The 27283-nt window shown below is 42.8% G+C and overlaps 1 protein-coding gene and 1 long non-coding RNA gene across 2 annotated transcripts in view; one reads left to right on the forward strand and one right to left on the reverse strand.

Annotated features, from left to right (window-relative positions):
- Positions 1-6456, forward strand: part of LOC149458333 (uncharacterized) — a 65516-nt gene extending 59060 nt beyond the window's left edge. Inside the window, exon 2 of the long non-coding RNA XR_016313442.1 lies at positions 6083-6456. This is a non-coding gene — a long non-coding RNA (uncharacterized LOC149458333). The remainder of the gene's footprint in view (positions 1-6082) is intronic.
- Positions 1-27283, reverse strand: part of NEDD9 (neural precursor cell expressed, developmentally down-regulated 9) — a 72531-nt gene that overhangs the window by 23750 nt on the left and 21498 nt on the right. Inside the window, exon 2 of the mRNA XM_089682191.1 lies at positions 17419-17829. Coding sequence (XP_089538317.1) covers positions 17419-17829 — 411 coding nt within the window. The remainder of the gene's footprint in view (positions 1-17418; positions 17830-27283) is intronic.

Raw genomic sequence — 27283 nt, forward strand, 5'->3', positions numbered from 1 at the left:
CTTGTAAACGTAGCTAAACGCTTTTATAAGCGTTTGCAAATTTTTTTTTAACTCTTTCATTTCCAGATGCTGTCCAGAGCCTTTTTTCATCATGAACAATGCATGCAAAGCGTTTTCCTGGTACTCAAATGGACCTGGTACACCGTACTTTGAGGAAATATGTCAGACACTACTGCAATAATTTCTGCACAGAAATGAGCTGGAACACATCCAAACACCACAAAAAAAGGCAGCTAATCTCAACAAATACTGCACTCTCTGCTTCTGCTCTCTACTTCTCACAAAATGTTTGAAATAGTTAATTTTTTACTATTTTTCAGTGCATTCTGGGCATTTTGGAAGGTCTCCTGAGGTTATCTTTAAAAAAATGCAAACGCTCATAAACGCGGCATGCAAACGCGGCTAAACAGACGTTTTTTAACCTACGTTTTCCATCATTCAGAAGTGTTTTCCAAATGTCCCGTGTACATGGAGCCTTAATCAGGTCAAGAAATTAGCTGCAAAACTGTGGTTTTTATTAGCACATGATTAGGTATCATACTGTGTGACTCGTCTCATACGTCATTGCTTATAGAAAGCAGAAGAAATGAAGCTTCTATTGCATGGAAAGGCTTAGTTATAGAAAAAGTGCTGTGTGAATGTCTGAGCATTTGTAAAAGCGTCATGGATAATCCCCATATTGTATCTAATATGTTTATTTCCTTCCAGTATTCTTCTGATTAAGGCATTTCAGGCAGGAGATAAGACTTACTTGACATTTCTGCTCTGACAAGGAGAGAATACAAGGAAATAATCAAAAACAAATCAATGCCTGAGACATTGGCATCATAGCCCTAGAACAGTGATGGCGGACTTTTTAGAGCCCAAACTGCAACCCAAATCCCACTTATTTATCACAAAGTGCTAGGTTTTAGTTTAGAAAAAAACAACCCATATATTAACATATTTTGTCTTAAACGAAAAACACAATAACAGAGCTTGCCCTGACCACCAGCACAAGGGGGCAAATTTCCACTAACCACCAGCACAAGGGGCAAAGTTCCCCTGACCACCAGCACAAGGGGGCAAAGTTCCACTGACCACCAGCACAAGGGGGCAAAGTTCCACTGGCCACCAGCACAAGGGGGCAAAGTTCCACTGACCACCAGCACAAGGGGGCAAATTTCCACTAACCACCAGCACAAGGGGCAAAGTTCCCCTGACCACCAGCACAAGGGGGCAAAGTTCCACTGACCACCAGCACAAGGGGGCAAAGTTCCACTGACCACCAGCACAAGGGGGCAAAGTTCCCCTGACCACCAGCACAAGGGGGCAAAGTTCCACTGACCACCAGCACAAGGGGGCAAAGTTCCACTGACCACCAGCACAAGGGGGCAAAGTTCCACTGACCACCAGCACAAGGGGGCAAAGTTCCACTGACCACCAGCACAAGGGGGCAAATTTCCACTAACCACCAGCACAAGGGGCAAAGTTCCCCTGACCACCAGCACAAGGGGGCAAAGTTCCACTGACCACCAGCACAAGGGGGCAAAGTTCCACTGACCACCAGCACAAGGGGGCAAAGTTCCCCTGACCACCAGCACAAGGGGGCAAAGTTCCACTGACCACCAGCACAAGGGGGCAAAGTTCCACTGACCACCAGCACAAGGGGGCAAAGTTCCACTGACCACCAGCACAAGGGGGCAAAGTTCCACTGACCACCAGCACAAGGAGGCAAAGTTCCACTGACCACCAGCACAAGGAGGCAAAGTTCCACTGACCACCAGCACAAGGGGCAAAGTTCTACTGACCACCAGCGCAAAGGGGGCAAAGTTCCATTGACCACCAGCACAAGGAGGCAAAGTTCCACTGACCACCAGCACAAGGAGGCAAAGGGCCACTGACCACCAGCACAAGGGGGCAAAGGGCCACTGACCACCAGCACAAGGGGGCAAAGGGCCACTGACCACCAGCACAAGGGGGCAAAGGGCCACTGACCACCAGCACAAGGGGGCAAAGGGCCACTGACCACCAGCACAAGGGGGAAAGTTTCACTGACCACTAGCACAAGGAGGCAAAGTTCCACTGACCACCAGCACAAGGGGGGCAAAGTTCCACTGACCACCAGCACAAGGAGGCAAAGTTCCACTGACCACCAGCACAAGAGGGAAAAGTACCAATGATCACTAGCACAAGGAGGCAAAGTTCCACTGACCACCAGCACAAAGGGGCAAAGAGCCACTGACCACCAGCACAAGGAGGCAAAGTTCCTCTGACCACCAGCACAAGCTAAAATCTTATGTTAATAAAAACGAATGTATTAAAACTCGCAGCTAGTCCAATATATATATCCTTAGCAGCGCACTGACCGGCCTGTGCAAACTGTTGGCGCTATATAAGTCCTGTATAATAATAATAATAATCCTTACTTAGTACTTGTCTCACTCCAGAGCACTAAGTGTAATATTTTTCTGCTGCCTTGTTCCTCTGCTATCAGCATGAGTCACTTCTCATGAGTTCTCCTGACACCAAGAGCAAAAAGGTGACGGGGAGGGATCTCCAGCTGATTGACAGCCTCAGCTCTGTTCCTCTGTGCTGTGTGAAGAGGGGGTGTTTCCCTTTCCTCCAATCACCTCTCAGAGCTCTCCTCACTGATATAACTTCAGCTGCCCACCCCCTGCTTTTCGGAGCTGAGCAATCCTGTGTAAACACTGCCATTGAGTGGATGTAGGGGACAGATGACTGTAGAGGAACAGGTACAACTTATATAGGAGGATTTGTTTCAAATCTGTGTATCACCTGAGACCAGTCATTTCATTGGGTATATGTAAAGGTTTTACTATCCTTTAAAGACAAGTGTAATGGTCGCTCAAATAGGTGGTCTGTAAACTGCAGGGGAATGATTTTTTGCTGGGGTCATGGAGAGATATAAACAGTTTGGGGTGGACTATGGAATTCTGTTCCACCATCATTGTGATAGGTACACCTCTGGCACACAACAGGAGCCACAAGTTTGACATCAAGTCTGTGGTTCTTGTATTTGCACTTGTGTATGATGATAGTTAGTGAATACATAAGTACACTTTCAGGCGTGTCTATCTTTTGCCGGAGTTCCAAGACTGCCATGCTGACATCAAATATGTAGGACAATTGTATCTGTGATATTGAGAACACATACTAACCTTTTCTAACACATATCAATGACGCCTGGCTCAAAAGGTAACATAATATGTACCAGGCTCTCATTTTTTTTTTATTCTACAAAACTCACGTCATAAAATAAGACAAGGACTCCAATAACAATTCAGAAGGTTATATATAATATAGCTTTTCAGCTGCCCCAGGTGAATCACCAGTGAAACAGAAGGGCCTGGACAAACAGCAGGTGCTCCTGCTGTACAAACACTTAGAACAGAACAGAACATCCAGGACCCATCTATTCAATGAATGCCATTCATTTAACCCATTAATTACACCATCGCAGCCCAAATGTAGCCTCCCTAGCGGTCTGATTATGTCCATATTTCTGTGCTCAAAGCGGTACTTTTTTTGCATGGAAATATGTTGGTTTTTTATTGTAGGCCTGTAATTCTTAGGAATAACTCACTGAAGTCTGTCTAAACAAGAGTCTAGTAAACATCCCGGGTATGATAAAATTTGAAACACGAAATCATAAATTATAATTTAATAATCATAAAAAATAATAATATAATAATAAATTGAATTCAATAATATAATCAAACCAAAAACACTGAAATTTGAAATATAGCACCAAGTTCGCACATCGCTGAGCAAAGTCGCAAAATCGTTTTCAGTGTCTGATGACGAATTTCCCCACGAATCATTATCACTCAATTCTGCAAGTGGTTCTGATCTACTATCACTGTTCTCTAGTTGGCCTGAAACCGCTTTTGACCTAAAGGGACGCTTTTTGGACGCCATGGACGTTTCTCAGTTTCCAGGCAGAAAGAACAGTAAAAATGCAGGCAGGGCACAGGACAAAGCACTCGGGACAAAATGTATGTGAAATGCTTTGATACAGTAATGTTTTACTATGTGATTTTAGTACATTTAGTGAATGTCACTTTTAAAATTTTAAAATTTCCCGCCAGTTCCGTCCCCCGTATGTCCCGACGTCGCAGGGAACGGAACCCGGAAGACAGATGCCGGCATCGGCCGGAGGACATTGCAGGGGACACTGCAGGGACATCGCGGGAGCGAAGGACAAGTTAAGTGCAGAAGGGATCCCGGAGCAACGCTGTAAGGTATTCCCGAGTGTAGCTCGGGGTTACCACTTGTGGTGTTGAAACTTTACCCCGAGCTACACTCGGGAATACCGCCAGGGAGGTTAATGATCAGAAAAGGCCTCATAGCTCCTAAGGCTGATTCCAAGCTGATCCATTTCTCCTCTGCTTTTGCGAAACAAAAAAAAAAAAGCAGAAGAAAAACTTGTGAGCATGTATTTCTATGGAACTCCTCACACTGATCCTTTGTGGGTCCGCTGCTTTTAGTAAAATCCTGCTTGCTGCATTTTTAGCAAAGTGAAACAAAAAGAAAGCGCACCAAACTTGCGCATTTCTCAGTAAATTGTGATTTTATTGAATGGAGAAATATATTCACAAATACGTATAACAAATGTATAAGATCCTCAACGGAAATCTAGGAGTGTAAACCAGTGCAAGTCACATCACGAGGACAGACTCTCAAAGTAAGGCTGACGCATTTCGAAGGGGGTCCCTTCTTCATCAGAGCTTTCGAAACGCATCAGCCTTACTTTGAGAGTCTTTGTTATACGTATTTGTTTGTATATTTCTCAATTCAACAAAATCATAGTTTATTGAGGTAATGCGCAAGGTTGGTGCACTTTTGGTTTCACTTTGCAGTACTGGTCGGGCTTCCCCAGCCTTGTTTAGAGTCCTACAACCTTCTATGCATTGGTGGAAGAATTTCCACAAGTTCCTCTTCCATCCATCCACCCTTGCTCTGGGTCATAGTGGTGTTGTTTTTGTTTTGGCTGCATTTTTAGGGCAGGTTTGGTGTAGTAGAAAAAAAAACGCACCTCACCATTGAAATGTATGGAAAATGAGGCAAAAACACACGGTGCTTCATGTCCTGTGTAAAGCGCACCACAAACACAATGCGTATGCATTTTGCTACGGATCAGTGTGACAGTAGCATTAAAGTTCTGATAGTCGCTCATGTAATTGACTGCTGAGTTCTTTGTAGCAATAGTACATCAATGATACATTTTTATGGTGCATTTATGTCACTGAGAAGACCTGTGTGTAAGGGCTTATTCACACTTGACTTTTTTTTCCAACTCTTGCCAAACGCCCCTATAGCGTTTGACAATCGTTGGTACGGGTGTTTGCGGAGCGTTTTTAACGCTCCAAAAACGCCGTATGCACAGTTTAGCGACGGTTGTTAGGCATTTGCCAAGCGTTAAAACGCCCCACAAACGCCTATAATGAAGTTTGAATGGTGTTAACGCTCCACAAACGCGTCGCAACTGCATCGCAAATGCCGGCTGGGTGTTTGCGGAGCGGCACCATAGACTTGAATAGGTGGCTTCAACTCCTCCTGACTGGACCAAAGGCGTCCATTTTGCCGCGATGCGATGCTAACACTCCCGTTTGAACAGCACTATGTGCTGCAGTGTACAGAATTTTCCGAGGCGTTTGGAAAGCGGTAAAAACACTTCCCAAATGCCTGTCTGCCGCTTGCTAACAAGGCTAGTGTGAACGTAGCCTTAGGGCGCTTTGCCATTTCTTACCCTCTAATTTCCTTTCAATGGATTTTTATTGAATAATTTTGATGTTAGAAAATACAAACACGACCGCCTTTGAAGTTATAATGAAGTGAAACTATGTACTGGTAACGCGGGATGGGCATGTCGGATCCATGGAGTCCATGTTTTGAGGAACCTCTTGTGGCCTACCCTCTAATTTCACGATTTTATGTCTATGTGCCATACATTTTCCAGCTTGCTAGACTATCTCTGGGGCTGATACTTGTTACCCTAGAAAGCCCATTGTTATATATTTAAAGATCACCGGTATGCCACCCAATTATGAAAATTTAATTTTTTTTTTTGTTTCTGCAGATGAAGAGTCATCCTACTGAAAACTGGTATTTTGGATTTGGTAGATGCTGAAGAGTCGAACTCAAAATTCTGGGAGAAATCACAACTGGCCATAGATGAGTTATTACACAAACGAGGTAGATGGAAGAATCCTCCCAGCTGAGACATTGTATTCTGACAGCGGGACTCTCATCTGTCAGAATACACTGATCAGCGGCTCCAGCTGCTGATTGACAAAAGTTTTCCAATTTACCTGTTCAACAGAATTCAATCCAATGACCGACTTCTGTTTGAACAGGGATAGAAATGTGCCCATTCCTTGCTGAATTTGCTGAATTCTGATCCATCTATGGCAAGCTATACATTTCTATGTAATAAATATTAACATTGTATAACTCAGTGTTTCTCAACCTTTTTTCCGTTAAGGCACCCTTTGAAATTATAGACAGTCCCGAGGCACCCTATAAAATCATGGACAGCCTCTACACTGTTCATAATTTTAAAAGGGTGCCCCATTCTAAAATGTGAAAAACTATTCTAATAGTTTTATATAACGCAGCAACATCCACACATGTAGGACACCCAACATTAGAGGTGATTTATTCTTCCAAAGCAAATACACTTTTGCACACTGGTACTGAGTATTCCAGTGTTTTTCTCCATCACTGAGCTAATGTGACCCCAGCACTGATGGAAAGGGACAGGGGAGGGCCAAACTAGGATGCTGTGCATGCAACCGACATTCTCATTATCAACTGATGATGTCATTGGCTGTCAGGACGCCGGTGGCTAGAAGGCTGTAAGGGTGCACAATGAAAACCTGTGGCTTTGTGTAACTAAAAGGCAGGCTTGATCCACCTGTGGACTTGTATACAAGTTTTTGGAAATTTTTAAACATTTTTGCACCCCTGAAGAAACCTCAAGGCACCCCGGTTGAGAAAGGCTGGCATAACTAATAACACCAGAGATTGTTGATCCAGTGACTATTTGACTACCCCCTGCTGGAGCAAACTGCACCCTGATTCATAGTGTTTTTTGCCTGCCTCTGGACCAACTGTGGGTTTAGGATTGTGTTTATGGTGGTTTTCTGTTTTTGTTTTCTACTGGTTGAACGAGATGGTCTTTTTTCAGCCTATGTAACTATGAAACACCCATGTGGGCAGAAACAGGGTTGTAAATTATGGCAGGGACCCTTTAACTTTACATAGTTAGTCTGGCTGAAAAAAACAAAAGTCCATCCAGTTCAACCATAAAAATAACTTTGGGTTTGCACTGATTAAAAGACTACTTCAGAAATGCTCAAACTGGCTTTCGTGGTGTGAAATCCACAGATTGCAACAATGGCTATAAATAAGTATTGTGCAAGCTCATATTTAGATTCATTATCATGGCTTGGTATAAATACTGCATATGGTGCTTCATATAATTATACAGAGCCACTAAAAGTGTTTATATTGCTGTGGCTACTTGGTAGAGTTTTCTCGACACCCAAATGGTCAGAGACATATGGTGTTTACTCCTGAATTCTGCATCCTGCTAGCTGTGTTTGCTCTCAAGCTGAATATTGCTCTTGTGTGGCCAAAAATGTGAATCGTGTTAACTCTGTTCTCTGAAACTCCGAGGCTAAAAAAAGCAACAAGTCTGGCCGTAGTAATGATTCCGTCTATTTGCTCACATAGCAACATGCTTATGAATAAAACCAGCCCCAGGGAGGCCAATAGAGCAAGTGCTTACATAAATTGAGGGCCTTCTGTTAGTCATTTCATATTAATGCACCGCACTACTAAATCACATTTTCATTTGCATATATGGGAACTTTATTCCAAAAAGGTACATGAGTTCTCATTGTCTGTTTAGGATCAGAGGTCCTGCAACCTCATAGGTTTCAAATGCGTTCTAGGGGAAAATCATGGCGTTTCTCCTGCCCAGGGAGCCACGGATGACGCACAGCCAGTCACAGAAGTGAAGAGCTGTTCGTGGTAGTGCTCCCATATCATTAATATGCAATGGCATAAATACGTACATGTGTGGATGACGTATTCCCCAAACGCAGAATGTCCGCGTTCGAGGAACACATCACACACAAATATACACGCTGATGTATATTAAGTAAGGCCCAGAGGCGTCACTAGGGTTGGTGTCACCCGGTGACCCCTCCAGACTTTTTTCATATAATAAAATTTGCTTTAATCCAAGGTAATTCAAAAGTCTTTAAGCATGTTATATTCCACTGCAAACAAAGCTTTGTTCTCTTCTGTATTTTGTAACCCTTTAGATGGTATCACCCAGTGGGGTTCGCACTCCCCTAGTGACGCCACTGCCCCTCAGTATACAAGGTGTCCCCCTCAGTATACATGGTGTCCCCTACAGTATACATGGTGTCCCCCTCAGTATACATGGTGTCCCCTACAGTATACATGGTGTCCCCCTCAGTATTCATGGTGTCCCCCACAGTATACATGGTGTCCCCCTCAGTATACACGGTGTCCCCCACAGTATACATGGTGTCCCCTACAGTATACATGGTGTCCCCCTCTGTGTACACGGTGTCCCCTACAGTATACACGGTGTCCCCCTCAGTGTACACGGTGTCCCCCTCAGTGTACACGGTGTCCCCCTCAGTGTACACGGTGTCCCCCTCAGTGTACACGGTGTCCCCCTCAGTGTACACGGTGTCCCCCTCAGTGTACATGGTGTCCCCCTCAGTATACATGGTGTCCCCCTCAGTATACATGGTGTTTCCTACAGTATACATGGTGTCCCCCACAGTATACATGGTGTCCCCTACAGTATACATGGTGTCCCCTACAGTATACATGGTGTCCCCTACAGTATACATGGTGTCCCCTACAGTATACATGGTGTCCCCCTACAGTATACATGGTGTCGGCTCCACACTTGTGTGCCCGGCTGTCAGTGTGCCTGGACAGTGGCCCCTGTGTGCTCCATCAGGGTGGAGGGAAGTCTCTTACCTACACTTGTGCGGCTTTGGGTGATTTTTTAAGTCAAGGAAAATGTGTGTTTTGGACGGAGCTCCGCACATGGCCATGGAACTTACCTGATCCTCAGCTTTATTATTGAATTTTCCTATTTCTAAGCCAGTGGTCGGGGCCAAGCCAAGACCCAGAGCAGAGTGCTGGAGTGGGGGGGTACTGGTGGCATAGAGCTACCAGTACCAGCTACCAGTCCCTGCGGGACACTCAACCTGTGTGCTGGGACTGAGCCGGTGGCAGAGCTTGTCATCACCCAGAAGCTCAACACATTAAGGCCTGTCTTTTTGCCAGATCATTAGCTGAGAACTGCAGGCAATAGCAGTATGACTAATTTACATTGAAAATACATTTCAAAACGGTCTCACTGGTTACATGATTACATCAGAGCAGCGGCCTTCTGCAAAGGCTCTGATTGGAGAAGAAAGCAGAAAACAGCATAGTCATTGCTGTTATCTCGGAGACCTTTGGACTATTCCATCATATTGTGATAATAAGAACACTGTGGAGGTTAGATTATTGTGACGGATATCTTTATATGAAGTCACCTCTGTAAATGAGCCTTCCAATATTAACGTATCAGTGTATTCATCCGCAAAGTGACTGCCACTGAATAGCTGAAATCAGGGGCGCACTGACAACTCATGGGGCCCCCGGGCAATAGGGGAGCATGGGGCCCCTGTGTCCTTGCCCAAACTCAAAAAGCCTATGAAAAAAGTACCAGGGGCATCTCATGGGGCCCCCTACTGACCCCGGGCCCTCGGGCAGTGCCCGAGTTTCCAAATGGTCAGTCCGCCCCTGGCTGGAATGTATGTACCATATGTTGTTACTTGTTTGGTTGAAGTGTACAGTTTTCTTCTGCAAGGTGAATGCTTTAGGGCTTGGCCACATTAGTGTTGGTAGTTACTTACTTGTCAGTAGAATGCAATGCATGGCCGCTGATAAAAAAAAATAAATTGCCGGTTGCTTGTTCAGAATGACTGGAAACCAATCTACCATTGTTCATTCTGTTTTGGCCAACAATGGAGGAGAAAATACATGCAAATTTTTGAAAAAAAGTAGAGATATCAGTAGGTCATTTGGAAAACTTTTTCAAGGGGGCCATACAAGTGTGTATGCCTCACCCCGATTGGTCATTGACAAGATACCTGGTTAATCTTGAATGATTCATTCACTGTGATCATTTTTCCAAGTCAGCTTGTTGCACCCTACAAGACTAGTTTTTCTAAGGGAGAAATATAAATTCACCCTGATGGCAAGGATTTTTACTCTGTAGATCTCTGTACTGCTCTGGTTTTCCTGCTTAAGTGGAAATTAAAGTGTTACTAAACCCAAAACAGTAAAATCAGTCTGTATATGCAGTAAAGCATGCTTGTTATACTCATTGTGGAACCTAAGGGGTTAATCCTCTGCATTGCGTAAAAAGGCTGTTTGATCCTTTCTTCTCTGCCCCTCCTCTTGTTCAAATGACCACCTGGTACAGACTGAACCCACATGCACATGCTCAGTTTGGTGTGTATTGCTAGAGAGGTTTTTTATTTTGCTAGAGGTTTTTTTGTTTTTCTTGGGAAGGTGCATGTGATCAGCACAGGGCCAATCAGCACAGGGCCAATCAGCACTGTCCAGACAGAGGGTCAGGGGTTTCACATCCTCCTAGAGCAGAAAAAATACTCCTCCTACAATCTTTAACCAGTGCTCCGTTGAAGTCACAAGACTGCTCTAACCGCAGATGAGAAAAGGTATTTAACAGTTTATATTTACTAAAATAATTGCATTTCCATGTTGTGTGTACTGTGGGAGACCAGATATAGTGAATGCAGTGTCCTGGGTTTAGTAACACTTTAAGCATCAATGCATATTACTAATGATAAACACATTATTTCCTTTTCATTGATAAAAAGGGAACTGGTTATCAGTCTCAAACAGATTCACCATCAGGCTAAAAACATCTCTTTGTGATCCGAATACCTTCTATCTATCAGAAATGCTATCAACTCTACATTTTGCGTAGATTGTGTAAGTTTTTTGTTGCAAATTATACCTAAAGATGAACTGGAGTTCAGCTTGAAATAGTTGCATTTCTTCCATTTACCGGGCCATGTATGGCCATCCTAGCCATGCTTCCACACGTTTGTTGGCTGAATTAATCATGAAATAGAATACCTAAACATCACATGGCTGCCTCTCTATGCTTTTAATAGTTCCATAAAGGTATTCGGAGGTTGCTTTGGAAATGCCGGTTTTCAACAGTACTGAATTTGCTTGTACTGGATTGGCTGAAGGTCACACTGTGGCTTGTTGGTGGTTTTCATCAGTTCTTTATTGCATTCCAATGTAACAGATGGATGAGTATAATATGTCAACTTTCTCCAAACTTAACAAGTTCACCGAACAAGTCTCAAGGCCTTTGTAATGGAGAATCTAATCCCCTCCTCAGTATGCAGGCATTTATCAGGAATTAGCACCATGTAATTGCTCCATTTTGCATAGTTTCAGATAACTCAGTTAAATAGAAGCTCATTTTGTTCTGAATTTTATATTCTAATTCCTTACAGGAGTGTTCCAATTACTTCACTTATATCACACATACTTTGAAATAGTTTTTGATTACTATAGAATAACTAAATACATGCTAAAATTATTAACGTTCCTTCAGCGTCACCTACAATGGTGCCACCTCTCCCTCCCTCCCACTCTCTGTTGGGGTCCCCCAAGGCTCTGTCCTTGGACCCCTTCTCTTCTCCATCTACACCTCCTCCCTGGGCAAACTCATACACTCCCACGGCTTCAACTATCACCTCTACGCTGACGACACGCAAATCTACCTATCCACCCCCCACCTCACCCCCACTATCTCCGCCCGCATCACTCACCTCCTAAACGACATCTCAGACTGGATGTCGCTACATTTCCTCAAGCTCAACCTCTCCAAAACCAAACTCCTCGTCTTTCCCCCTGCCCACACCCCCCCCCATCCTATCCATCATCACCATCAACTCCACTATCATTCCCGCCCCGTAAGCCAAAGTCCTTGGCGTCATTCTTGACTCGAACCTCTCCTTCCAACCGCATGTCAAATCACTTACAAACACATGCAGGCTCCACCTCCGCAACATTGCCAAGATACGCTCCTTCCTTACCCCAGACACCACCAAACTTCTAGTACACTCCCTCATCATCTCACGCCTCGACTACTGCAATTCTCTTCTCACTGGCCTACCCAACTGCAGGCTCTCCCTGCTCCAGACCATCCTGAACTCAGCGGCTAGACTCATCCACCTCACCACCCGCTCCACCTTTGCCACCCCCCTCTGCCTCTCCCTCCACTGGTTCCCGATTGCCCAACGCATCAAATTTAAACTTCTAACCCTGACCTACAAAGCCATTCACAACACTGCCCCTGACTACCTCACCAACCTGATCCCCAAGTACCGCCCTACCTGTACCCTTCGCTCCTCACTGGACCTCCTTCTATCCTGCTCCTTGGTCTCCTCCTCCCATGCACGACTGCAGGACTTCTTCAGGTCCTCCCCCATCCTCTGGAACTCACTGCCCCAATCCATCAGACTGTCGCCTTCCCTCCTCACATTCAGGCGCTCCCTCAAAACCCATCTCTTCAGGGAAGCCTACCCCACCCTCACCTAACGGCCATTCTCCCTCTTTCCTCCCACCCCTCATTCCCCTCAGCCACTTCCTACTGTACCACTACCCCCTCCCTCCTAGATTGTAAGCTTGAAAGAGTAGGGCCCTCTTACCCCTCGTACGTTGTTTGTTATTGTTGTACTGTGCCATGTATTGTCCCCCCCCCCTATTGTACAGCGCTGAGCAAACCCTTTGGCGCTATATAAACTCGATGTAATAATAATAATTTCAGGTACTTATATAGCGCCGTCAATTTATGCAGCGCTTTACATACATATTTTACATTCATGTCAGTCCCTAACGCTCAAGCGGCGTACAATCTAAGGTCCCGAATTCACATACATACATATAATAGGGCCAATTTAGACAGGAGTCAATTAACCTACCAACATGTCTTTGGAGTGTGGAAGGAAACCGGAGTACATGGAGGAAACCCACGCAGTCACAGGGAGAACATGAAAACTCCAGGCAGGGGGTGCCGTGGTTGGGATTCGAACCAACGACCCTCGTACTGCCAGGTGGAAGTGCTAACCATTTAGCCACTGTGCTGCCCACACTATTTTGTGCAAAGTTATTAACTCCTTGTTCTTTGATCTCAAGACCCCCTATTCCCCCCGGACAAAATATGTCCTTATTTTTGAGTAAAAAATAAAGAACAAGGACCATGGCACCTGAAATTTGTCCAAAATCCTAAATGCTCATAAAATGCCCTGTGGTGCATCTAACTTTTTATGAACATAGCCCATTGTGTGCTACGTAGGTCCTGGATGCATTTGATGGTTAACAAAAAGAAAGACGTGAACAAAACAAGGTGCTTCAAACCGAAAGGACCTGTAAACAAAGGCATCAGCTCAAGAGCCAAGCGTTCTACTGGTAATGTATAATGCTTGAAAAATAATCCAGCACCTGGCTTTGATCAAAAACAGGAGGAGCTACCGCAAGTGTTATAAAACAGAAAATCCATATGTGAGCCTTGGTTTTCCAAATATGCATTATAGCGGCTTCAAAAAATGTAGTCTGGAGTACAAGTCCCACAAGAAATATTACAAAGGTCTGCAAGCAGCAGCATTAAGTCTAGAGAGGAAAATGTCTGACCTTGCTGCCAATATAAGCTGGCTTTCAAAGACTAAACGGCAAAAGCAGCCAAGCATATCCTCCACTGTCCTGCCTTTGTCTGCTTGGCGGAGTCAGGAATGCTGAAAACATATTGACAACAACTCGGCAAAGTCTAATGCTTAAAGAAGCATGGTCTGATTGAAAAACAAGACCTCCTTTTAAAACAGATCACTAAATACAGTCAACTATACCTTTGTTGGAATGGGAAAGCAGCTAATGAGCAATCCGGGACCTGACACCCTGGACAATGTTGTGTCAGTTGTAAAAAATAGGTAGTGAGCTCAAGAAACAAATATGCCCAGCAGCTGGCACAACGCGGCAAACCCTCTGACTCCACCAAACATAGTTACTTATGCAGGCCATAGACGGTTCGTTTATCGGCCGAATTTTCGTCCGAAAGAATAATCGCACCGTTAGTGGGGCAATGTCATCGGCCGATTTTCGCGGTTCCTCCTCATTTCTTTTATTGGTCATGTTGGAAAATTTACGAAAAACAGCCGATTTTCGCAATCATTGGTGGCAACAGAAAGACCGATGTTTCGTTTTTTCGGCCGATAAACGAACTGTCTATTGCCTGCAATAGTTAGTCTGGCTGAAAAAAGACAAAAGTCCATCCAGTTCAACCATTAAAAAAAAAAAAAAAATTATAATCCTATGCCCACAGTTGATCTAGAGGAAGGTAAAAAAAATCCAGCAAAGCATGATCTAATTTGCTCCTGCTGGGAAAAAAAATCCTTCCTGATCCCCCGAGAGGCAATCGGATATTCCCTGGATCAACTTGACCTATAAATGTTAGTATCCAGTTATATTCTGTGTATCCAAGCAATAATCCAGGCCTATTTTAAAGCAATCCACTGAGCTGCCCAGAACCAACTCTTGAGGGAGTCTATTCCACATTCTCACAGCTCTTACTGTGAAGAAACCTTTCCGTGTTTCTAGATTAAATTTCTTTTCCTCCAGACGTAAAGCGTGCTCCCTTGTCCTCTGTGATGACCTCAGGGTGAATAACTCTACACTGAGTTCTCTTTTCTTCAAGGTAAGAAAATAAACACTTCTTTTACAGGCAGTTTTTTTTTTAAAGTGACCCTGTGGGATCGCTTTAACACAAAGTAATGCTACCAAGTGGTTAAGTGGACATGTACCATAATCATTAATGTGTATTTTATTGGACATTATGGGGGCGGTTTACTAAAAACTGGTGCACACAGAATCTGGCACAGCTGTGTAAAGTAACCAACCAGCTTCCAGGTTTTACTGGCAAAGCATAATTGAACAAGCTGAAGCTAGAAGCTGATTGGTTACTATGCACAGTCGCACCAGCTTCTGTGTGCACCAGTTTTAGTAAATCTCCCCCTAGGACTTTCTGATAACGTACAACTTGTAGCCTGCCATGGAAGCATAATATCCCCTCTATGAAATCTGTTTAATTTTCAGATCTATATGTACTCATCCAAGCTTTAAGAGCGTAAAATATAAACTATTATACAGCCAAACGTTTTGTTTTTCATTTGGAGTCAACAGATGACATTACTTAAACTTAATTTCTTAGTTCCAACAAAGAGCTGACTAAAGATTATATGGAGCCAAAAGTACTCAGACTTTATTGGATTTTAAAGCCAAGAAATAATTGATGCTGGGATTGAGAAGTAATTATTCTATGCAGGGTGCAAATATCTATTTCAAACCCTTCGTGAACACAAGGAAGGTATTACTGTAAAGCACTAGTTTGTAAACAGAACGTCATGTACCTAAACATACAACCCCAATTCTAAGTTGGGATGCTGTGTGAAGTCTACATAAAAACAGAATGCAATGGTTTGCAAATTCTACTTTGAAGAATTATTCTGAAATTTTTCAACAATTTTTATATGCAGATTGGCAAACCTCTGCCCATCTTTATGTCTGAGACACTCTGACTCTTTAAGATGCTCTTTTTATACCCAGTCATGTTACTGATCTCTTGGCAATTAACCTAATTACTTGCAAAATATTTTTCCAGCTCTTCCTTGTTAGCCATATTTTTAATGCTCTGTCCCATCTTTTTTGAGGTGTGATGCTGCCAGCAATTTCAAAATGACCTTATTTTTTTCTTAAAATAATGCATTTCCTAATTTTAAACATTTGATCTGTTTTCTATTTTGCATACACTATGGGTTTATGATATTTGAAAATCATTGTCTTTATGTAGATTTTACACAGCGTTTCAACTTCGAAATTGGGGTTGTACACCACATAACATGTTATCTTACAAAACAGTATATAAAACAAGGTACGACAAAGGTACCACAGACAGAAGAGGCAGATGATGATTGGAAGGTGCCATTGCCACAAAATGATCCCTCATGTTCTTTTCTTCCCACTTCATCACTCGGGCCAAAGAGTGTCTGCACAAGTTTATTTTTTTTTATCTAAAAGACATAACTACTTCCTGATTTGATAGTTATCAGCCAGATCAGAAAAAAAGAAGGTGGAAATACATCATACCAGAACCCAAGCACTATATAGAGAGGTAAAAATACGGCTTCAGCCCGAACTCCTCCTGGCTATGCTCCTATGACATATCTCCCCCGTCTATGGAGCGTAATCTATGATTACACCCCATAGGCAAAGCAAAACATGTCAGAGGAGTATAGCCACGAGAAGCTTAGCCAGGAGGAGCTCAGGCCCAAGCCGTATCTTTACCTCTTTATATAGTGGCTGAGTTCTGGTGTGCGGCGTTTCCACCTTCTGTTCTCCAATCTGTTTCTGCTGGCCTGGATGAGCTTGTTTGAACATCTGCCCCCCCCCCCCCCCCCCCCCCCCGATCTGTGCTTTGGACTGCAGGGGAAAGATTTGCAGTGCTTTGAGCGGAGCTCCAAATTTATGTATACAGATCGGGTGTCAGTCATCCAATCAAAACACTGGCTTTTAGTGGTCATGCCACATCATTTATTTATTTTATTTATTACAGGTACTTATATAGCGCTGTCAATTTGCGCAGCGCTTTACATATATATTATACATTCACATCAGTCCCTAACCCTCAAGGGGTGTACAATCTAAGGTCCCTAACTTACATTCATACATACATATACTAGGGCCAATTTAGACAGGAGCCAATTAACCTACCAGCTTGTTTTTGGAATGTGGAAGGAAACCCAGGGACAACATGCAAACTCCAGGCAGGTGGTGCCATGGTTGGGATTCAAACCAGCAACCCTAGTACTGCCAGGGGGAAGTGCTAACCATTTAGCCACTGTGCGATCCATCATAATAATTAAAGTTAATTTTTATTGATGCGAATCTTTACCCAGGGTTTATTACACAAATTTAAAATGTTTATGCTACTGCAGTATACATCAACTGTATGTTTTTATATTCACGTTTTGTCTGAATGGAGGAAGTTCAATTTGGTCACAGGACTGAATTACCCATGACGACTCATAAACATGCTAAGTGTTGCAATCACTACAGTAAAATCACAGTGGCCCTGAGAAACAGTGATCTCATTATACTGCCAGTTTTTTAGAGGGTTTTAACAAGAAAGGAGTTAGCCCCTAATTCATGCCATCAACATACAAATATTTTATGTACAGCAACAACAGTTAATGGATATATACCGGTACTTACTTTGTTGCCTGGAGAGCCATCTCCATTTTCCATGAATGGTGCTCCTTGCTTCACATCTCCATGACCCTGATAGGCTCGAAACATAGCTGGACTGTGGTGAGATGGGGGCACCTGATATACAGAATCTGGAAATGAAGACTTTGGACTTTGGTAAGACTGATGTTGATAGCCAGGCTGTGGTGGCGCTTCTTGCTTGGGGATGTCATGTCTAGGAGCCTCAGACACTGGGCCTATGAGAAGCTTCAGTCTGTTTCCTGGTGCAATGCCTTGACGTCCATGTAATGAACAAAGCCACCATCCCTCCAGACCTCCAGTGTTCTGCTCAATTACTGTTAAGATATCTCCTTTCCGGAATGATAATTCTTCTGCACATTCTGGCACATTATCATACAAAGCTCTTGCCATAAGGTTCTGAGAAAAAAAAGGTAAATGTATTATGAAATGATTACTACATCTGAAAAATCAGTTTAACTCTTAGTCCTCTTTTACAAGGGCAATGTCGAGTGGCAAAATCAGATAGTTGAAGCACATTTTTAACTGACTTCAGCTGCCTGTCAAAACCAGTCTCATACACTTTGTCACAATCACAAAGCTGTGCTTCATCTTGTGAAAAAAAAAAAAGGCGATACATTCAGCCACTGTGCCCCATAGAGGTGAATGGATCCAGTGGATACAATGGTTGCAGTTATGCTTTACATTTTCATTGAGTTCATTATTATTTTTTATTTGTATTTTTCATTGTTAATCGGTTCTGTATTTTTTTGATTTCACTATAGGCACTATTATTTTGTTTTCCTAAATTCCCTGAGGAAGTGGGTCTTATCCCACGAAACACGTCGGATTTCTGGATCAACTACCCATTTTTCTAATTCAACTCTATGGAAATACATTTGTCTAATGACGATCTACTTATCTAATGTTATCGTTGGGGCTCTTAGACTCTTGCTCATGACGCTTTTGCGTCCCGGGCCAGAGCCTTTCCCCCCTTTTTGTTACTTATAGCTTTGTATTTTGTTTTTGCTGCTTTACTATGTATGTCTATTTTGGCTGACCAAACGGTCTCTCTTACCACTTATGTGTTTTTTTAATAAAATTACAATAAAACATTCTATTTTATCTAGTGTTTTCATGTTGTGCATCTTTATATTTTCATATGGTATGGTGCCTTTCAAAGCCCCATTAGTATTTTTCTGTTAGGGTTTTTGCATTTCTCTGATCAAATAGGGGTGTGGCACCTATAAAACCAATATACAAGGACAGGTGAGATTGAATGTCTCTCCAGCTCCCATCCTATTTTCTATTTATCATGGCTCAGTGAAGAGTAATTCTGGTGAGAGATAGATGTGCAGAAGGCAGCAAATCTCCTCCTAGTAGCCTGCTAACCGCAGATCAGCGGCTGTGGACAAAGTAATCTACCATGGAAAGTGAGTCACCAGCTAGGCCTTAGAACTTTTGCTGTAACTGCTTCAAAAGTTGTTCGCTGGAGTTAAAGACGAAGTTCACCTTTTAAGAAAAAATAATAAACGCACACATATTTACAAAAAAATGTGCATTTATTATTTTTTCCGGAGGAGCCTGGAAAGCATTGAACCCGAGATCAGTGGATCAGGGGTGCCATACCATCTCAGACAAGTTCTGCAGCTTTCAGCCCATATGCTCAACAGCACCCTTGCAGTGCATTCAATACTACAAGCTATCAGCCACAATGACTTATGGTAGTTGTAGTTCATTCACTCATAGGATTCTGTCAATGAATGATGCGGCCATATGGGCAGAGCCCGCATGGCCGTGCTGTTTTTAAATTGTGACCACGGATGCAGGGAGAAGATCCCTCGCCCGCTGTCACAATGTGAGCAACATCGGGGGAGAGGCCGTGGGAGCTGGAACATGTTGCATGTTCCACCCTAAATACGGGTGGAACATGAAGCATGTTCCAAAAGTGAACTTTGCCTTTAATCTCTGAATGGTTTGTCGATTATTTAACGTCTACCTAAAATGACATGTTCATTTAAGAAAACCTGGTCCATGGGTTGACAACGCTTCAGTGCTTTCACTGCAGAACTTCAACATTGTCACCCTGTTAACCCCTTCACGCCGGCGCCTCCTGGCCCTTTAAGGGTTCCAGAAGCCAGGAGGCGGGGCGAAGTTTAGGGTCATGTGACGGTCACATGATCGGGAAAGGTCCCGATCGAAAGAGGAGATAGGGACCTTTCCGTGAGTACCGGACATGTGTGCTGGGAGTGCGCAGGGAGTGCGCTCTCGGCACATATGCCCTTTTTTTAATGTGCGTTCGCTCGGCGTCTAGGCCCAGATGCCGGGAGGCCGCATATTTGTGTGCGGCCGGCATGAAGAGGTTAAAGGAACTGGAAAATCAACAGATTTACTGACAGAATCAATTGGTCAGAACTTAGAATGTATTAATGCTAGTGATAGAATGCAATATATCTTTAAAATGTTATTTTGAGAAAAGTTCTACTTTAAGCTTTGGTTGGCAGCGGCACAATGACACTCACCATGGGCATGTATAGGACCACATTTATCATATTGTCACAGAAGAGATACACTGGCGCCAAATTCAACTAAGTTTTTGGGAGCTCGACTGATAGCAAGAACTGTATCAGTACTTATCATATTCCCATGTGAAAAGAGTCAGTAGGTTCTTATCAGTGAACTAGTAACCACCTGATTCACAATACAAGCACACAGTTGAAATCAGCATAGAATGCGGTCTCACAGTAAATATTCCCGAAAGCAGATTGCTGCCTTCAGCTAAAGCTCCTGGAAACAGACTGACCTGAATGCCAGCTATTTGTTTTTGCATGTCTGGATTAGCATATATGACATTTCCTCAACATCAATATAGGGCTTGGTAGATACTGTATTTCTGGTTTGTTTAGCAGCATACAATTCATAGTCCACTATAAGTCCTCATGCACACCGGACGTCTTACAGCTGCTGTTTTTTACTTTTGGCGTTTTTTTCTACAGCCAGTAAACCCCCCAGCATGTTATCCTATGTGTTCATGCACACATAGGCTGTAATCAGCATTTTTTGGCTGGAAAAAAAACCCAGAACTTAGCTGTAAAAACACTCTAACGCTGAAAAACGGAGCAGAACGTGGCAAAACCTGGTAAACCGTGGCAACCTGGCGTTTTTGGATTTTTCTTTTCAAGCAAAAATTAATTTTTTGGGGGTAAAAAAAAAATGTTAAAAAACGCAAACGCTGCAAAACACTAAAAACTGCTGAAAACCTCACGTTTTTAATGTGACATTACACAGCTAACGCTTCCAACGTTATTAAAACACCCAGTGTGCATGGAGCCTAACAATTCTAGAATTTTCCTGATTTTGAAGCTAGAGAAGAGAGGAAACAGATCTGTTGTGGAACTACAAGATACAAAATGCAGCGCATGATGAGTTTTTCAGCTCTAGAGATAATCATCACAAATATTGTTAAAGTTGCCCATGCAAGGCAGTCAACACGTTTACATTAAGGCTCCATGCCCACTAATGGTTTTTATAAGCTCCTAGACGCTATTAGCATTTTTTTCTGAAGCTAGAAGCTAAATAGTGTTATCCTATGTGTTCACTACTTTAGGCTAGTAGTGTTTTTTGAGTTTCAGCATCTAGGAGCAGAAAAAAAAATTGCTTTTGTAGAGTTTCTTGGAGCGTTTTTCCAGCAGAAAAAAAACGCTAAACGCTCCTAAAATGCTTCTAACAGTTTTTTTCCAGCTTTTTTCTAAATGTACTGTAAAAATGCTAACACTCCTAAATAATGCCATTACCAGCATTTTATCCAGTATTTTTTGAGCTTAAAAAAACAAAAACAAAAAACAACGCCTAAGGCCTCATGTACACAGCTGTTCCCAAATGTGAGTTTAGGAGCTTTTGGCATTTTTTTTTTTTTTTTTGCCAAAGCCCCTAAACTCAACTCAATAAAAGCCTATGTGTCCATGTACATATAGGCTTTTGCCAGAGTTCAGGGGTAATTAAACAACCCTCTCCTGAACGCGATTCTTCTGCAGGAACGTTTTGGCCAATAAAAAGCTAACGGGGGCAAAAACGTGTATGAACATGTCTAAACGCTAGGGCCTGCTCGCCAATGGCGAGTGGAAATTATGGTGGGGGCGTGTGTGTCCCCCAGGGCCGTCTTGCTGAGCAGGCTCAGAGCTCAGGCCAGATCTGTCATTGGCACTGGGAGCTGTCAGACTGCTCAGTAGCTGAGTGCAGTGAAAGCAAAGCAAGGAGTGTGTGCTGTGCTCTCTGCCTCCCCCTAGAGTGCAGTACCCGGCTCTGTGAGTGAACAACAAAGTACTGCAACTTTTTCTGGGGGATGGGGTGGTGTGTGTGTGTACGTGTGTGTGTGTACGTGTACATGTGTGTGTGTTTGCGTGTGTCTGTGCATGCATGTACAATTGTACATGTGTCTGTGTACATGTGTCTGTGTGTGTGTGCACGTACATGTGTGTACATGTGTCTGTGTATACATGTGTCTGTATGTATGTACATGTGTCTGTGTGTGTGTATTTCTGTGTATGTACATGTATCTGTGTGTATGCGTGTCTGTACGTGCCTGTGTGTGTATGCGTGTCTGTGTGTGTGTGTACATGTGTCTCTGTGCGTGTGTGTACATGTTTCTGTGTGTGTGTGTGTGTGTGTGTATACAGGTGTCTCTGTTGTGTGTTTGTTGGTGGCAAGTAACTCGAAAGCCTGGCTAGTAGCTCAGGACTTGAAAAGAGTGTAAAATACTCTGGCCAATCAAATTAATAAATGTCCAAGCGCTAAACGCAGTACCACGTTTACACGCATTTTTGCTGTGTTTAGTGGTTTTCTGCCACTTATACACTTCTAGGGGAGTTCATGTGTACATGGGGCCTAACTGCCTCCATACCAGCATGTTTTCTCATTTCCAAAAGTTCTGTCTCAAAAAAAATGTATAAAATGAATGAAGCTGCAAAGGCCCTGCCAATGATAGGGTGTATACAGGCTGCTACTAGAGTGGTTTATACTGATCCCACCATACATATCTTTCCTTTGCTCCTCTACTGCTCCATTAGCTCCCCAGGAGCATGGCACTGTCAGATGGGTGGAATACTTCATTCCTGCCTATGTCACAAAGGTGGGTACCTGAGTGCCCAAGCACCTGCAGAGCCATATGGGAGAACAGAGTATAAAACATATCCTCCTTCAAACTTGGATATTCTGCTTTGCTGCTGGCAGCTGAATGGAGCCATAGGAATATGTGCTGCTGGTGAGACCGCCAATAAAGTAAACATGCTGCTCTGCCCTGTATAGGGAAAATGCAGGTTCACCTTAAAAGAGACGTGTGAGATTTCAAAATCACAAATAATCATGCTCATCTAGGTGGATGCAGCAGCATTGCTTCAGTGCTGCATCTGTCCCCAGTCACCTCTAAGATTGAGAACTGAGTGATCAAAGACAGCTGATCACTTGGTTCTCAGTCTTCGGTAAGCAGAGAGCGGTGATTGACAGTCACCGGCTTTGTGCTCTGCCCCTCCAGTGCTCACTGGAGTGCCGGGCTGTGAAGGGGACTGGAGCAGATGGCTCTGGCTCTCAGCAGCATGAGAGAAGCTGAGTCAGCTGCCACTCAGGCATCTGGGTGAATCCTGACATTAAAGTTGGGATCTCTCCAGAGCCTGGACCTGCTGAGTGATGTCGGCCGACAGAGGACTTTAGCCTGTCAGTTGAATCTGGGTAACAGGAGTGCAGAACTAAGTGCACTTCTGTGACCCACAGCAGAGGTAGAACCAAAAGAGCTTTGGCCGTACGTCTCCTTTAAACTCTGCTCTAAAGTCTAAAGCTCAACTCTTGGAAATACGAAACTATCCTAAGGATTAAGTGCTCATTACCTCTAGGGGATAAGGAATTAGATGTAATACTCATCTTACTCTTTGCTGCAGCAAGTTCCAGTGCCCTCCTCCGCTTCAGGTTGTGGCCAGTCTCTATTTGCTATTTAGCCCTGCACTCCAATTGATGAAGTCATTGTGTGACCGCCGGCCGAAGCGTCTTAAAGAACAGGCTTCAGGATACTGGTCACACAGATGGAGGGAAGGAAAAGTACTACACCTTATTCACTATCCCTTGAGTTAATGATTTTACTAGATGAACAGGCTGTCTATTATTCAGCTCATTGCAGAGGCCATATCAAATTCGGACTTCTAGTGTTGGAGCTGAATAGCACTGCCCCAGTTTTTTTTTCAATAATTAAGTGCATTTTTTTAAATCTCCGGGTATATAGGTTCAATTGGATGATAGACATTCTTCAATTAAAAAAAAATGCTGTATAATCACTGTGTGGTGCACACATGATCAGGAATTTCTATGGACATACAATTAAATGCCGTTAATAATTCACATAAGAGTAAAAAGAAGTTGAAAGGCTATATATCCAAATCCTTTCTAAGCAAAGTAACTGTGTATTCAAAGTAAACAGGGAAAGCTGCATGCGCTCACGTACCTTGCAGATAAAGCCAGTTATGGCTTTGCTGATCTGATCTACATTGTTAGAGTAGGCCTTTCACCTTTATGTCACCAAGGAAGCTGCTCTCTTCACACAAAGAGCACGGCTAGCTGCTATGTTAGCTCAGCTATATGAAGTCACAAGATTCTCATAAAATTCATCCACAACTCATAAAAGAAGCATGCAAACAGCATAGCCTACCTACTCATTGATTCACTTTTTGCTGTAGTGCACTAGTCCACCAAATCCCCTTTGATCAGTAACCCGGTGGTCTGAGAACCCATTCTTATTAAGCAGAAAAGGAATTCCCAAACAAACCCACCACACCTGATATAAAAATGACAGTAATTACAGGAGGTTGCAGGATTCTGGCTGCAATGGATTCCATAAATCTCCCATTAAAGTAAATTGGTGTAATTGCTGACTTCAGCCTAGCTGTTGTTTTGGTTGAATATAATTTGAAGTCCACCAGATGCTTTTAGGGCTCATGTACACTGCAGCTGATAAACGGACGTTTAGGAGCTGTTTAGCGGGTTTTTTCAGCAGCCCCTGAACTCTCCCTATTGTTTTCTATGTGTCCATGTACACATCGTCATTTACAGGCAGTTGATTAAAGTCGTTTTTCTGAACGCAGAAAACTTGCGTTCAGCAGTAGATTTTATCAGCGTTTCAAACACCAAACGCGTGTAAACGTGTTTATAAGCGTTTGAATATTTTTTTTTAACTCTTCCATTTCCAGATGCTGTCCAGAGCCTTTTTTCATCATGAAAAATGCATGCAAAGCGTTTTCCTGGTACTCAAATGGACCTGGTACACCATACATTGAGGTTTCGCATGAAAGAAAATATGTTAGACGCTGCTGCAATCATTTCTGCACAGAAATGAGCTGGAACACATCCAAACACAAGAAAAAAAAAGACAGCTAATCTCAACAAATACTACTCTCTCTGCTTCCGCTCTATTTTTCTCAAAATGTCTGAAATTGTTAATTTTGTACTGTTTTTCAGTGTATTCTGGGCATTTTGGAAGGTCTCCTGAGGTTATCTTTAAAAAATGCTTCTAAATGCAAGCGCTCATAAACGCGGCATGCAAACGCGGCTAAACAGACGTTTTTTAACCTACGTTTTCCAGCAGTCAGCTTCCATTGTACGGAAGTGTCGCGTGTACATGGGGCCTTACTTGCAGCATAGAATTATTTTTTAGAGACCCTGTCAGGTCTCTATATAAGGTGAACCGGCACTCCCCTCTCTGGTGGCTCCTACCTCCCCTCTCTTCCACTGTTACAGCCTTGTCATGTTTCACAGTCATATTGACTGTCATATGCCTTTATGTGTTTTCTATATCTTGTCTCTGCCCCTCCCTTTCCTTTGGTTTAGTTAATGCTGTATAGATAGCCCTCCCTCTTTCCCAGGAATGGATTGCAGTAAGCCTCATGTCATGGAGCAGAAACATTATGATCTTTTGACCTAGCGAATGTTCATTGTTGTAAGATTCTCTCAGTTTATGGAATAAACTTTACAAGATCTACAAGATGTCTTATCATTTGAGTCACTGACTGTGGTTCCAACTGAGGTTGAAGTTATCGCCATCTCATCACAACTGTAAGTTACAGAGATCACACTATCAATCCTTAGATTGGAGAGACAGAACAAGCCTATTTTAGTGTCTTTGGCAATTAACTCTAAAGCCCGGTACACACGATGAGAATATCAGACGAATGATTGTCCTTTTTATTGTGCATGCTATTCTCATATAAAAAATGAAGAGATTAGTAAAGTTACAAAAATTCTCGTACGACATAATACAACTTCGGAAGTGATGTAATGTTTTGTATTGTATTATAATGTATTCTTTTGTTTCTGAGCATGCGTGGTTTTTCTCTGGATTTTTTTGGGATGAATACTGTACTGATTAAACGAAAATCGTACGATCTGGTATCATATGAGAAAATTTTTTGTGTTTGTCTTTGAATAATTTTGAATGAAAGCTGTATACTGACGAATAAGATTATTGTGCGGTCTCTTTGAAAACTGTTTTTTGTTATATTTTCTGATTGTGTGTACTAGACGTCAGGGGTCTCCCCTGCAAGCATTTTGATCTTTACATCACTGCTGAGTCCTGTAGTAATGAAAGGAATGGAGGAAGAAACCACGGCATGCAGCAGGGAGCACAGGCATCCAACAATCCTGGAAGTATTTGATGCCAAAGATACTGAAGTTGACTGCAGTGCTGGACCAGAGGGAAGATAAGAACTATGAGCCACAGAAAAGGTGAGTAGAATCCTCCTTCTTTGCAGGGAAGTGCCAGTTCAATTCATTTAGAGACCTTACAAGTCTCTTTAAAACATAGGTTTAAGGTGCTGAAAAATACTAATAATTTGTAGTGAGTTTGCTCCTAAGAAATGTGGTTACTTCTGTAATAGAGGGCAGACATAATATTTAGTAACAGAAGCTCTCTTCTTCATTAACCCAACATAATTTCAGAAAAATTAGCACAGTGGAGAACTGGGAATTCTCTAGTTTCACAATTAAAGAGAAAACAATATCATATTGGGTATTATATTAAAACTATTCCTCTCATTTAATTTTCATATACCTTTATGATCAAATGGTCTCCAATAGATTTACAGTATCCAAGATGGCCACAGCTCCAAGATGACCACTGCCTTGCTAAAGAAGCTGAAGGTAAAGGTGATGGACTGGCCAAGCATGTCTCCAGACCTAAACCCTATTGAACATCTGTGGGGCATCTTCAAACGGAAGGTGGAGGAGAGCAAGGTCTCTAAAATTCACCAGCTCTGTGATGTCATCATGGAGGAGTGGAAGAGGACTCCAGTGGCCACCTGTGAAGCTCTGGTGAACTCCATGCCCAAGAGGGTTAAGGCAGTGCTGGAAAATAATGGCGGCCATACAAAATATTGACACTTTGGGACCAATTTGGACATTTTCACTTAGGGGTGTACTCACTTTTTTTGCCAGTGGTTTAGACATTAATGGCTGTGTGTTGAGTTATTTTGAGGGGACAGCAAATTTCCACTGTTATATAAACTGTACACTCACTACTTTACATTGTAACAAAGTGTAATTTCTTCAGTGTTGTCACATGAAAAGTTAGAATAAAATATTTACAAAAATGTGAGGGGTGTACTCACTTCTGTGAGATACTGTATATAATTACAAGGGCTTCCTGGTCATGAATATTGATCAAAGTGTAAAAGAGAACCATGGAACCTGCGATCATTGAAAGAATCTCTGGATGAGTATCAGATATACTATATATGTAGCACATATGGGCTAAAATCCAGTCCCTTTCAAATACAGGTATATCAAATAAAAATGAAAAAAAGTCAGAGAATAAAAATTTTCACACAAAATGTATGTTAGC

The sequence above is a fragment of the Staurois parvus genome, unplaced genomic scaffold, assembly GCF_062004578.1.
Source record: "Staurois parvus isolate SC_StPar_1 unplaced genomic scaffold, SC_StPar_1.0 ptg000287l, whole genome shotgun sequence".
Taxonomy (NCBI): Eukaryota; Metazoa; Chordata; class Amphibia; order Anura; family Ranidae; genus Staurois; species Staurois parvus.